The sequence below is a fragment of the Montipora foliosa genome, chromosome 11 (genome assembly GCF_036669935.1).
Source record: "Montipora foliosa isolate CH-2021 chromosome 11, ASM3666993v2, whole genome shotgun sequence".
Lineage (NCBI taxonomy): Eukaryota > Metazoa > Cnidaria > Anthozoa > Scleractinia > Acroporidae > Montipora > Montipora foliosa.
In genome coordinates this window covers 36,386,105-36,398,604 of record NC_090879.1, presented here as the reverse complement: position 1 = coordinate 36,398,604, position 12,500 = coordinate 36,386,105, and the positions used below count along the sequence as shown (strand labels likewise).

At 43.6% G+C, this 12,500-nt stretch overlaps 1 protein-coding gene across 2 annotated transcripts in view; it reads left to right on the top strand.

The window, feature by feature from the left end:
• The window catches only part of LOC137976469 (serine-rich adhesin for platelets-like), a 134,018-nt gene that overhangs the window by 41,371 nt on the left and 80,147 nt on the right, over positions 1-12,500 (top strand). For both annotated transcript variants that reach the window (XM_068823831.1, XM_068823830.1), the window contains 3 exons: positions 4,939-5,024; positions 5,110-5,196; positions 8,948-9,032. In XM_068823831.1, the coding sequence (XP_068679932.1) occupies positions 4,939-5,024; positions 5,110-5,196; positions 8,948-9,032 (258 nt within the window). The remainder of the gene's footprint in view (positions 1-4,938; positions 5,025-5,109; positions 5,197-8,947; positions 9,033-12,500) is intronic.

Here is a 12,500-nt window from a genome sequence, read left to right as displayed (position 1 = left end):
CTTTTCCTTGAATAATGAAGCACAAGTTAGATGACAGCCCAATTCTTACAATAATTCCCCAAACTCATCCAAAACTACAAAATACAGTTATCGACTGTTAATAAACTATTGTCATTACTGCGAGAGAAGCCTCTTATGAGGGTTATCCATGGGAAAAGCACAAACAAAGCATTTCAGTTAATTTACGTCCTGCCAAGTATTAGGAATGTTTAACACTTCACTCGAGACAAGCTTTGCAGAGGCCCCACACAGGTTCAGTACCTTCGCTAGCTGCCTGTAATAGAGGGCAGTGTGGCAATTCACCCAGCCAACCTGATCCATATTCTCAGATAAAGTCCCCTCCCGTTAGGGCTAAGGTGATTGCACAGCTGGATCTGAAGCCGTGCAATGTCTCACCGTCATCTGCGCCCATCTTCTTGTATTATCTTTAAACGGGCTTCTGTGGCAGCTGAAGTGAAAGGCGAATCTTGAATACCTCCATTAGGCTGTATCGGGCGAAACAGGTAGCCATGTGTAAGGCCAACTTGGATTTGTCGCGCCACATCCAGGTGTTGCTCGATTCCTTTAATGGGACAGGTGGTTGTTTGTGAATTTCATCTGATTCCAAAAACATTCTCGTCCCCCTCCCTCAAGGTTTTTCCCAAACATGATTAAACAGAAAACTGTTATTATTTGGGAAACGAAGTGGGTTATCCCAGGATTCTAAAAATAGCCAGTGGGAGATCTCTCGAAGGGCACCATGCATCAAAGTCACCTTTTGAGAGCACAGGCTAAGGTAAGGTACAATCTTGCTGGGGATTAAGATAGATTTCAGCAGGCCTAGAAAATATCCCAAGCGTACCAGATGAAAAGCCACAAGCAAGATCGCAGAGCTGGCAGCAGCGTTGTTGCGTGCGTCATTCGTCTTCAACAGGCTATACTCTCCTTCATCTAACGGAACTTGAAATCGTCCATTGTGTCTGTCATCCATGTAAAGAAGACAAGGAACTCCAATTGATTGAAAGAAAGTGGCGGCCATGAGCCCTGTTGAATGATAAATATAAGGCAGTATTTTCCACCCGAAAGGTAACATGTTGTAGGTAAAGTACCAGCCTCCCCACTGAATTCCAAAAAAGTAAAGCTATCTTCCGAGAGTAAGATATGGTCATACCCTGGTTTATCATCCAACGCCGTCTGTTATGAATCTTTTGCCACATACCGTGGTATATCATTCAGGGTGTCAAGGATAAACGGCTTATCCTCCATCCAAAGATTGAGGAAACGCGCATCATGGCAAAGGTGAAGCTTGGTTAGCTTGGTTGGTTCCACCATTAAGGGTAGAACAAGGTGCGGCGGTTCCACCTTGCCAAACTGACCCAACCAAGATATTTCCCCAGTTCTTAGCCATCAAGGTTTTTTGGATGAAACTGACAAAAGGTTTACTAGACATGTTGTTTTTGAACGCCTTTTGCGGGGGACGATCTGAGTTAAACTTCTACCCTTTTAATTGTCCACTTAAGCGTTTGATGTACAGGAAGATAACAAGTCTTTCCCTTATCCATCCCAGGATCTCGTTCTTTCTGGATGAAGGATTTCTTTGTGCTATCTCTTTCTAGTATGTCGCATTAGAATGCAGCTCTCTGGCTCTGAAATAGTTAGAGTCCCGGAATACCTAGCTGTTGAACATTGCCAATGACTTTGCCTTGCTCTACCCGCTTAACTTTATCATCAAGCCCACAGTTAGCTGCCATCCCCTGCTGACTGTGACAGGGTCTTCTTTTGAGTCTACCAAACGAACACTATTCTTTTGGAACTGTCTGTGAGCGATTTCCATGTTGAATTTCTCATCAATTTCCCAAGCCCAGGGTAACAATTCCTAAAAGGAAAAGACACAACAAGACATTTACAAGGAGTAGGAAAAACCCCAGAGAGATGACAGCCTTGACCCAGAAATCCTGGGGGTGGGGGGTTGATTTAGATACCCTTTTTCAAGGCTGTCAAAAACTCTGACTAACTAGGCACCCTAAGAGAGAGAAAAGAAGATGGACTCTTAGTACAGCAGGTTCAGTTCACATGGTTTATTACAATAGTCAAACAAGAAGCAATACAACTTTCACCAAGAGGTCCAGCCATCAGAAAGTGGCATCAGTCCTCCTCCTCACCCTCAGAATTATCACTTTTGAAGAGGGAACTTTCTTGTCCCTTTCTGGCCTGCCCCAGCATATCTTTCTTCCTTTGCAAACAGTGGGCCTTAATGTGGCCGAACTTATGGCAGTAAAAACAACGGACTCCTGGGGCCCGTGGCCTGTGCTCCATGTTGCGTTCATATGGCATCGCTCCACATTTCCCACGCGATCCTGGCGGTAATGCTATTCTACCTTAGAGACGATGTCAAGGACCTTCTCAGGCCTTCTCAAATTGATCTTTTGGGAGATCCGTCCTTTCACATGCTGTTTGTTAGGCTACTTTGTAAAAGCCCTCCATCTGATGTTTATTATCATGAGACATGTTTTGAAGCGACTCAAACTTGTTAAAATCATACTTGTTAAAATCAGATAGGCGACGAGACATGTAGCTCACTAATCCTTGACACAGGCTCTCAACAGATGACTTTGACAAGGTTGACACTGTTTGATGGAGCTTCTGCAATTCTCTTTTCAACTTCTAAAAAAACACAAACAGACCTTTAAGAAGTCTATTTCAAAATACAAGGTAAAACAAAAGGGATCTGTTATCCCAAGATAGCTTAACACCAGCAGCATTTTTTTTTAAAATTATTATTCAGTTCGCTCACATCACTCAATAAAATTGTACTCCACAAGAGTAAACGTTTTGCAGGGAAGTCAGCTCCAGTTCAATACAATTTGAGCATGCAGATTATAATAACTCAGAACTCATAGTTGTTCTGAAAAAATATTTTGCTAAAAGAATGACGCTCTAAATAATATAACTCACACCACGTTAGTGTTAAAGAGGTTGGCTTTTGCTTGTAACACCTAAAGAGGAATAAAATTTCTCTGGCAAAAGTCTATCAAACGCCCACTGAGGGATTCATACAAGCACAAAACAAAACAACAGCAGGCGCGGATCCAGGGGAGGTGAAATGGGTGAATTTTCACCCCCTTTTTCTGAGCCCCCCTTCTTCCTTTTTGTTTTTGTTATCCCTCAAATATTGACCAGGCTGTAGTTCTATTACATTATTACAAAAATTCACCCCCCATTTCAAAATCCTGGATCCGCGCCTGAACAGGACATAACAAAACGTGTCATCCGCTTAAATAAAACGTTCAAGATTCACTACAGTCAGCAAAGAAAAAAGAGGAGCCTGCCACTGGAATCACACTAGCACGTAAACGGTTGCAAAAACAAAAATCTCATGCCTTGGAAAGCATCTAGTTTCATCAGCAGTCATTGACATTAACAATGAAAAGCTTAACTTCTCTTTACAAAAACAGCCAGGTCATTTGACATATGAACACCAACAGCAGCAATCATCTGACATATGAACACGCTGAAGGAAAACATCTTGTCGGATAACAGGTGAAACCTCGCCCCCGGTGAAACCTCATCGTTGTTTTAAAAGCATATGAATTCCATTTGTAATCATCCAACGTACAGACGATCATACTGAAGGAATCATCTTGACCAATAATTCGCAAAAACTCACCCTTGGTGAATTCTCACCCACTCTTTGCAAGCGTATAAATTCCATCTGTAGTCATCCAACAGGGAACGCACTGGAGGAATCATCCCATCAGATAACTGGCGAGACACTTCGCCCCCGGTGAAACCTCACCCACGCTTTACAAGCATATTAAATTCAATCTGCAGTCATCCAACAGCGAATGCACAGAGGGAATCATGCTATCACAAAACTGGCGAAAAATCTCGCCCCGCTTAACAAACGTTTCGATTCCGGTGAAAACTCACCCACACTCCAGAAACATACATACATAACAAAACAAGGAATTCACTGACAAGTTAATACACAAGGCCCTAATGTACCCCATGTACAGAATTTTTTTGAACTTTGCCAAAAGTTACATCTTATCCTGCTAATCAAAATTCTGTAATAAGAAAAAATTTCATCGTGCCGTTTTTTAAATATAAGCGCTTATAGCTGAAATTAAGGGTGTTTTTAGCAGGTCATAGTATTGCTATGGTAACTTATTGTGTCACAAAAATAATACCAACGTGTTCGCTAGTGATTGGGCAGTATTTTGATACTATAATTGTAGCATCAATTGATAAAGAGTAGTAATTATGACCCATCAAAAATCTACGTCTTGGAAAGTGCTGGAAACTGCTTTGAGCCACCTTAAATGTTCTACTGTGTCCACTGGATAAAACCTATGCATTTCTACTACCCCTCAAACCTTCCAAACACACTCACACTCACTCACACAAAGACATTACTTAGCAGGGGAGGTTCAGGAAAGGCTTTACCCGACACAGAAAAAAAAAAGAAATTAAACGCTTTTTCTAACTGGATTGCCTATGGCAACCCAGTCAATAGTCACCGGTACTGAATTATCCTAGCCGCACACTTTCGCAACCCTTATTTCTTTTGACCTTGTGATGTTGAGGTGGCTTCTTCTATAAGCCTGGTGTTTTCTTGAGGTCTCCTAGCTTACCAACATGCTGTACTCTGCAAAAATTAATTCTGTTCAATATCAAGGCTAATAAATTATGATGATGATGATGATAATGATAATGAAGTGAAAACTGATGATGAAAAGAAAGGTTTGGCCTTCTGATAAGTTTTAGTTGTGGATTGATTGGTGTTAGACAAATCAATAAACCTAATTAGAGAAATAAGGTTCAATCAGACAATGTTTTAAGACATTCTTCAAACTTTGGTGTGAATGGGGTATAACCTTCTTGGGAGTGACCCTGTACTATTTGAAAACAGGTGGTTAATATTGTACATAATGATAATGTGTGCAACTATTTTCATAGAATCGTCAGTTGTGTAAAGAATACAAGACTTTGAAGCAAGCATGGCTCATAAAAATGGAGAGACATGAGAACAACCCAAAGAGAAAGTAAGTTTATTTTCTCTTGCACAGGTAACAAAATGATTATTTATTCCATCCTTTTATCTGATTAAGTAATTTCATTTTTATCCAGACACAAAGAAGCTAAGCTTCGAGAATTTTATGAAAAAGTTTTTCCAGAAATTAAGAAACAGAGGGAGCAAACAGAAAGGTTTACACGGTGAGCATCATTTGATTATAATTATTGTTTTGTGTAGTAGAAGGAAGGGCACTCTGTTTCCAAAAATATGGACATGACTGTGTAGGTTGGTGTAGGTATCCAGGCATTCATAAAACTTTTGATTAGGGATATGCACTAAGATTCTGATTTTGGATGCACTGTACTCAGATCTCAAATGGAGCTCATTGATGTTCTAAAGGCTTTTCTACAGTCTTCTAAATCTTAGTGTCTTAATTGTGTACTGAGAAAATATGACTGAAAACTGGTATATTTTAGCTCATTTATTCCTGCAAAGATTACAACATTTTTGAGCACAAATTTCATGCGAATTGCTGAGAGGTGAATAGCAAAGGATATCTGGAGTTTCAGTTGCCAATCAGCCCGTGCGTTCAACGCTATCCACTGTTTTAGTATATACTAATAATAATTAGTATCACCCAACAAGTGGACTAATGCAAATCCTGCATTTTGATTGGCTACGCTATTAGAGGACTATTATTAATAGTCCTTGAGTAGTGAAAAGCATGGCGCTTTCTTTCTTTCGTTTTATTCCCAAATAAATATTCCTTTAATATGCATTTGGTAACTTTATTATTGCCTTTTTTGTCCGACTAGTTGGGTGATACTTCTGTAAGGCGGTTATAGCCGTGGAGTTGGTTGTGAGGCTGGGCTCTCACAACCTCTCTAAATGCTCCCAGTGGCGTGCGACTCTAAGAGCCTCTGTCGGCTAAGTCCAACTTCTGGCCTCTGCGCGGCGGAACTGGCACCACCGACAGGAGAAGGGGCAAAGGCGAAGCCACTACCGCCTTAAAACCAGTTTCCCAGGGTAGATGGGGCTCTTAGCTTGTGAAGGCAGCCCATCTAGGGGAAGGTAAACCCTGATTTCAAACCTCCGCTGCCTTGCAGCTATACCTGATCTCAGGAAGGCTTCAGGAGTAAACCTCGAGGACAAATCCGGAGTGGAGCCCCTAAGGCAGATAGCAGGTGCTCAGCACTTCCTTCTGGCAACTCCTGCAGTGGAACTAGCCCCAAGTTGTATTGGTTCTTCTTTTCCCTTGGACCCAGCCAGTGACAACGAGAGGGGGACACTATCATATGGGCAGCCCAGCGGTGAGCACAAGACCCCGGCACAACACATGATGAGGCAGTTTACCGGTTCTAAGCTTCGACTGATTGGCATAAGTAGGAGCACCAGGGGTCTTGTCCAGTGGTGGGAGAAGCCCTCGCAGCTTCATTGGGTGGCTACTGCCCAACTCAAGCTAGGCAATCCTCAGCCAGTAAGGTGCCACACTGTCATTTCTTGCCTGCTCTACTGGATGCATAGAGCTTAGGGGACCCTCCCAAAAAGCTAGCAAGTACTTGCACCAAGCAGTCAAGAGCAAAAAACTACGAAGACTCCAGCTCTTCGAATTGCAAGCTGGAACATTTGCACCATGTGCCTGGTCTCTCTGCTGACCTTCAGTTAACTGACAACTGCTGCAAGACTGCCATCATCAACAAGGAGCTGGCATGACTCAAAATTGATGACTGGCGAGGTCATCACTGATCAGAGCATGCAGCTGCAACGTTGGGTGGAGCATTATCTTGAGCTCTACTCAACCCAGAACATCGTCACAGACACTGCCCTCAATGCCCTGCCAGGGTTGCCAGTCATAGAGGAGCTTGACAACACGCCCACCCTGGAAGAGCTCAGCATAGCCATCAACAGTCTCGCCTGTGGCAAGGCACTGGGGAAGGAAGGTATCCCGCTGGAAGTTTTGAAGCATGGGAAGCAAACCGTCCTGCAACCGCTTCATGAGCTCCTCTGCCTGTGCTGTGAGCAAGGTCACATCCCCAAGACATGAGAGATTCCAGCAAAGTCACCCTGTACCAGAACAAGGGTGACCGTAGGGAATGCAAAAACTATTGCGGCATCTCTCCTCTGAGCGTCTTTGGCAAAGTCTTCACTTGGGTCACCTTGACTCCAAAGCTCCTGGCAATCATCACCTCCTTTCACCAGGACATGCATAGTACGGTTTGCTTTGATGGGGCCACCTCCAATGCCTTCCCAGTCAGCAGTGGAGTAAAGCAGGACTGTGTCTTTCTCCAACCCTGTTCAGGATTTTCTTTTCATGCTGCTCCAGTATGCCTTTGTAGACTGTACAGAAGCTGTCTACGTCCGGACGAGCTCAGACGGCAAACTCTTCAACATTGCCAGACTCTGCCAGACTCTGCACCAAAACCAAAGCTTACGTGGTGCTCATACGGGACCTGCTGTTTGCAGACGACACTGCTTTAACGTCCCACAGCGAGGCGATCAACCTCGGGAAGACCAACATCTTGCCGCAAGTTGCTGAGTCCCCCTATTCATCATCATAGACAACACAGAGCTTGGGATTTTAGACACCTTCACCTACTTGGGCTCCACCATGTCAAGCTTGACTTTGCTCGATGCTGAGATCAGCTTCAGGATCGCGAAAGCAGCTGTTGTCATGGCCAAACTCAACAAGGGAGTGTGGAGCAATGACTTGTTGAGCGAAAGGACCACGATGTGCGTCTACCAAGCTTTTGTCCTGTCGACTCTCCTTCATGGCAGTGAGTTGAGGACGACCTATGCCAGACAAGAGCAGCGACTCAACGGATTCCACCTACGCTGCCTTCAGCACCTGCTGCACATCAGGTGGCAGGACAGAGTCACCAACACCGAGGTCCTGGAGTGTGCTGGGTCACTGAGCATGCCGTCACTGCTCATTCAGCGACGCCTTCGATGGCTCGGCCATGCACATTGCATGGAGCCTGACCACCTGACGAGAAATCCTTTACGGAGAACTGCGGGAGGCCGTCCGTTGCGTGGGTCGTCCACTGCTAGACCGCTACAAGGACGTCATCGAGCGAGACTTGAGATCTGCACTAATCGATACCAGTGTATGGGAGGACATCGGCAAACACCGAGATACATGGCTGCAAAGTGTCAAAGTGGGGTGTTTCAAAGGTGGAAGCGAACGCTAGAGTCCAGGCTACATGCAAGAGAGCGGCAAGGAAAGAACACGCAGCCTCTGCCCGCGATTCCTTAAGGCACGTCTGCGCCACCTGCAACAGAGACTGCCATTCCAGGATCTGGCTACAGTCATACAAGATCCTGCCCAAATCCCCAGTGCTAACCCTCACCTTTTCGAGACGAGGATGCCACTATAGAGTTGGGTGATACTAAAACAATTAGACCCATCGCCCTCAAGGGCCACAGGTCAATAGCCCATCAATCATTTATCAGTGTTCAACACTCAGCTGAATATAAATTCTCTGTACTCACTGAAAAGGTACTGTTCAGCAGTTTGCTTGGGCTAAAATTTAGTGGGAGGTACTGTGAAGCAATATAAATGCCGTTGTAGTATTAAAACTCTCGCCGTCATCAGAGTGAGTCTAGGAATGACTTTTTATAGATATAACATTTGCTAAAAGGCACAGTTGTGTTACAGTGGATTTCATTTCCACCATTTCTGTCAGTTTGAATATTGACAGTTTATAAAACCAAAAAAAGGGGTGGAGGGTCCCAATGTTTACTGATATATATCATTTCTTGTCCAAGCTTCAACAAGCTTGGCCACACTATCTTCTTCTGTTATGTGCAAGTCCTATAATCATCTAATAAAACTGGCAAGACCTCTAACCCTTCATATACTACATTGTTTATGTGTTGACAAATTACACTGTACATATTTCAGTTGTGTAACAGGTGCTTACCACTGTAACCATCTCTTTGTGGTCTTTACAGGATGGGGTCAAGGAGTAACTGGGGTATTGTGGCTAGAAGTGAAGCAGAATTTAACGAGATTGTTGATAATCTGAATGAACAAGAGGTAAGGCTTTAAACACTTTTTAAGTGGGGATTAACAACACATGAATGTAGTACAGACGTCTCGCTTACCTAGTGAGCAGAGGTCCTTGAAGCTCCTGCTGTGCACTGCTGCACTAGAAACTGATCTTATGTCATACATTTGTACAATAGCTCACTGTATATGCATATCATGAATGTTGGAACAAACAAGCAGAAGATACCAAATGAGTTCTTGTAGGGCATTTGAACCAGGCATGTTAAATAATGAAACCTTTGTCTTCAACGTTTGCAAATGTACATGTATAAAACAATTTTCATCATCTTTCTTTATTACCGCGGGTAAGGATGGTAAAGATTATCGTTCAACCCCTATTAAGACTTGTCAATTGTTATGCAGAAAAACAGACTATTGAGTGCTCTTTAGTTAAATTCGGTTACAGTTACTTTATTTCTTCCTAACTTTACCTTGATAATTACACGTAACTATCACAAGTACTTTAAGTCAATTGGTATGGTAAAGAAGTGGACAAAAATGTTTGCAGTCATACATGTAGTGTTAAAAGCCATAGTTATTTTTCTCTTTTCCCCGAGCATATACGGTACCAGGTCTGTACATGTATATGTGTTGAGTTGAACAGTAACTCTAATGACATTAGTATCTAGGCTCGATTTCGGCCGCTCACTCTCGTCCGGCGTATCCTCTCTGAGAAAAGACCCCGTCTCTTTGGGGTGTTGAGAGCGGGCTCATTTTCCCGAAGAGCAGGTGGCATTAAACTGAGCCTAAAAAGACGAGATATCAAGAGAGGCCCAAAAGACAACAATATTAATGCTCTGTCTTAAATTTGCAAGCAGTTTATCACTGAGCCTTTTTTCTTTAAAACTTCTATTTCATGTATTCTTCATACCTATACATGTAGGTATAGTTTTTGGGCTACAAGAATATTGTAGACTTGCACACCTGCTAGAGAAAGCTGTTAACTACTCCGGTTGGCAACACGACTTTATTCCTTGAGCACACACTAAAAATATTATACACATAGAGCTAAACTCGCAAGTTTTTATACTTATGCAAATCTAGAAAGTTCTAAAAAAAATGTCTCTGCATATATTACGGTTTTCAGGACAATGCAGACTAATCAACAACACTCTAGTCCATGCTACGACAACACCTGAGAGGTGACAGAATAAATTGGATCACCTAAACACTTCTAAGCTGATTATATAACATCTCCCCCCTAACTGAAAATGGCTTAAGGCGTTAACTGAAATGCGGTAACTAAATTGTCTCTATAAGTCTTTTAGGTCTTGTAATCACACGTCTCGGTTGTTCGCTGCTACTGCTGTCATCACGCTTTACACTCACGGCAGGTATCGGAGCAGTCTCTTGAGCTGGGGGAATGAAGCGACGATTTTTCACTAACTGGGCTCCATTAGTAGTTTCGACACTGTACGATCTCGGTTGAGACGCAACTGGCGTTTTGGTAATAGTTGCTGGAGTCCACTGGTTACTCTGGGGGTGAAGTTGTACGTAGACTCTCTGATTCTGTGACAGTGAAGGTAGATCCCTTGCAGTCTTGTTTCAGTGCTCGCACATTTTGTCCTTGTCTTTCACCATCTGTTCAGGGACAAGCTGGCAATGGGGATTCTGGATAGGGGATCTGATTGGAAGTAATGCTCTGTGCTTTCGTCCATTCGACAGTTCTGCGGGTGACGGTATACTGGTAGTAAGGGGTGGGGCTCTGTAGACCAACATAGCTAAGTTTGGATCATGTCCTGCGGCTGCACATTTTCTCATGGACTGCTTGACCGTCTGCACCATACGTTCAATAAAACCATTACTCTGTGGGTAACGAGGGCTAGATGTGATGTGACCAAATCAGTACCGGTTTGCGAAGGCTGCAAACTCCTTTGACGAGAATGGGGGGCCATTGTCTGTCATAACGGTTTGAGGCACTCCATATTCGCTAAACACCTGCTTCAGAATCTCTGTAGTAGTCTGCTATCAGGAGATAGGTAGTAGACCGAAACTCAAAGAAATCAATTCCTAACTTCTCCCAAGGTCCTTGAGGAACTTCATGGGGCAACAGTGTTTCGCGTTGTTAGCTCCTGGAGAACGTGTGGCACACTTCACAGCTCTTTGCTGTCTGTAGTAAATCTGAGATTATTCCTGGCCAGAATACTGCTTCTCGGCTCTCAGCTGCATCTTTTAAAAAACCAAAATGACCTTCATGGATGGTTTGTAGGACTCCGTTACGCATCTTCTCAGGAACTATGAGTCTGTCCTTTGAACAATAGACCATTCTCTGCGCTGATCTGTTCTCTGTATGTCCAGTAGTCTACAAGAAGTTGGTGGTAATCTTTCTTCAATTCAGCCCATCCATTTGCTACCACCTGCATCAGTAAACCGGAAGTAGTGTCTTTTGCAGTTGCACGTATAAAATCTCCAATCCTCGTAGAATCGGCGGGGATCTCCTCTGTAAGCATGTGAACTGGGATGAAATCTTCCTCGTCTTCTCCTTCTTTAGGTGTTGGTTGTGGAGACACTCTGGACAGCGTGTCAGCTATGACATTATCCTTTCCTTTCAGGTATTCAATGTTTACATCATACTGGGATAGTCTCAGCAATAGCCTCTGAAGTTGCGGTGAGTTACACACTGGATTTCTTCCACACGCTGACCAATGGCTTGTGATCTGTTTGGACGGTCGCTGTGTACCCATAGACATAATGGTGAAATCTTTCAAGAGCAAATACAACACTGAGTAGCTCTCGTTCAATGTTCAATGTTCAATGTTCTCAGTTGAAACAGCTTTCTCTTTTAGACTTTACATGTTTCTGATCATTTGAACCTATCCTATAGGGCTGATCATTGGAACCTGGTATTTGTGGCTGCTGTCTGCGGTTCCACTTGGTTCCTAACTGCCTGTTTCCTTGGAGTGTATGAACTTCCATCTGTAGTGGATCGCCTTTGAATTCTGGCCGCATATAACCAACCTGGTGTGCTGTAGCATCCTGATACTGAGCGATTTCTATCACCTCTTCCAGCGTCAATGCTGAGCCTTTTTCAATGCACTTATAATAGGCCTCTTTGGAATGTAGCCCGATAACGATTGCATCCTGAAGTAGTCAATCGCGGGCTCCCGGAGGATATTCACACTGGTCACACAGAATAGTGGCTTTGTCAATGTATTCTGCAAGGCTAAGATCACCTTGCTCCAAGCGGCGCAAATTTGCTGCTGCTGCAAGTGCGTTGGATTTTGGCTTTGTCTACTCCACGAACTTTTTTAACAGCATTCTTGGATCTCCCTTCTGTTCTGCTGTGAGATTCAGTGACTTGATGTGTGTTCTTCCAGTTTTCCCTGCCCAAATGAGAACATAATTTGCTTTCACGGCTTTACTCTTCGAAGCTAACGGGCCATTCAAGAGGAGTTCACATTCCTCAACCCAATCCAAGCACTTTTGGTAGCATTCGGGGCCTGGCATGAAGTTTCC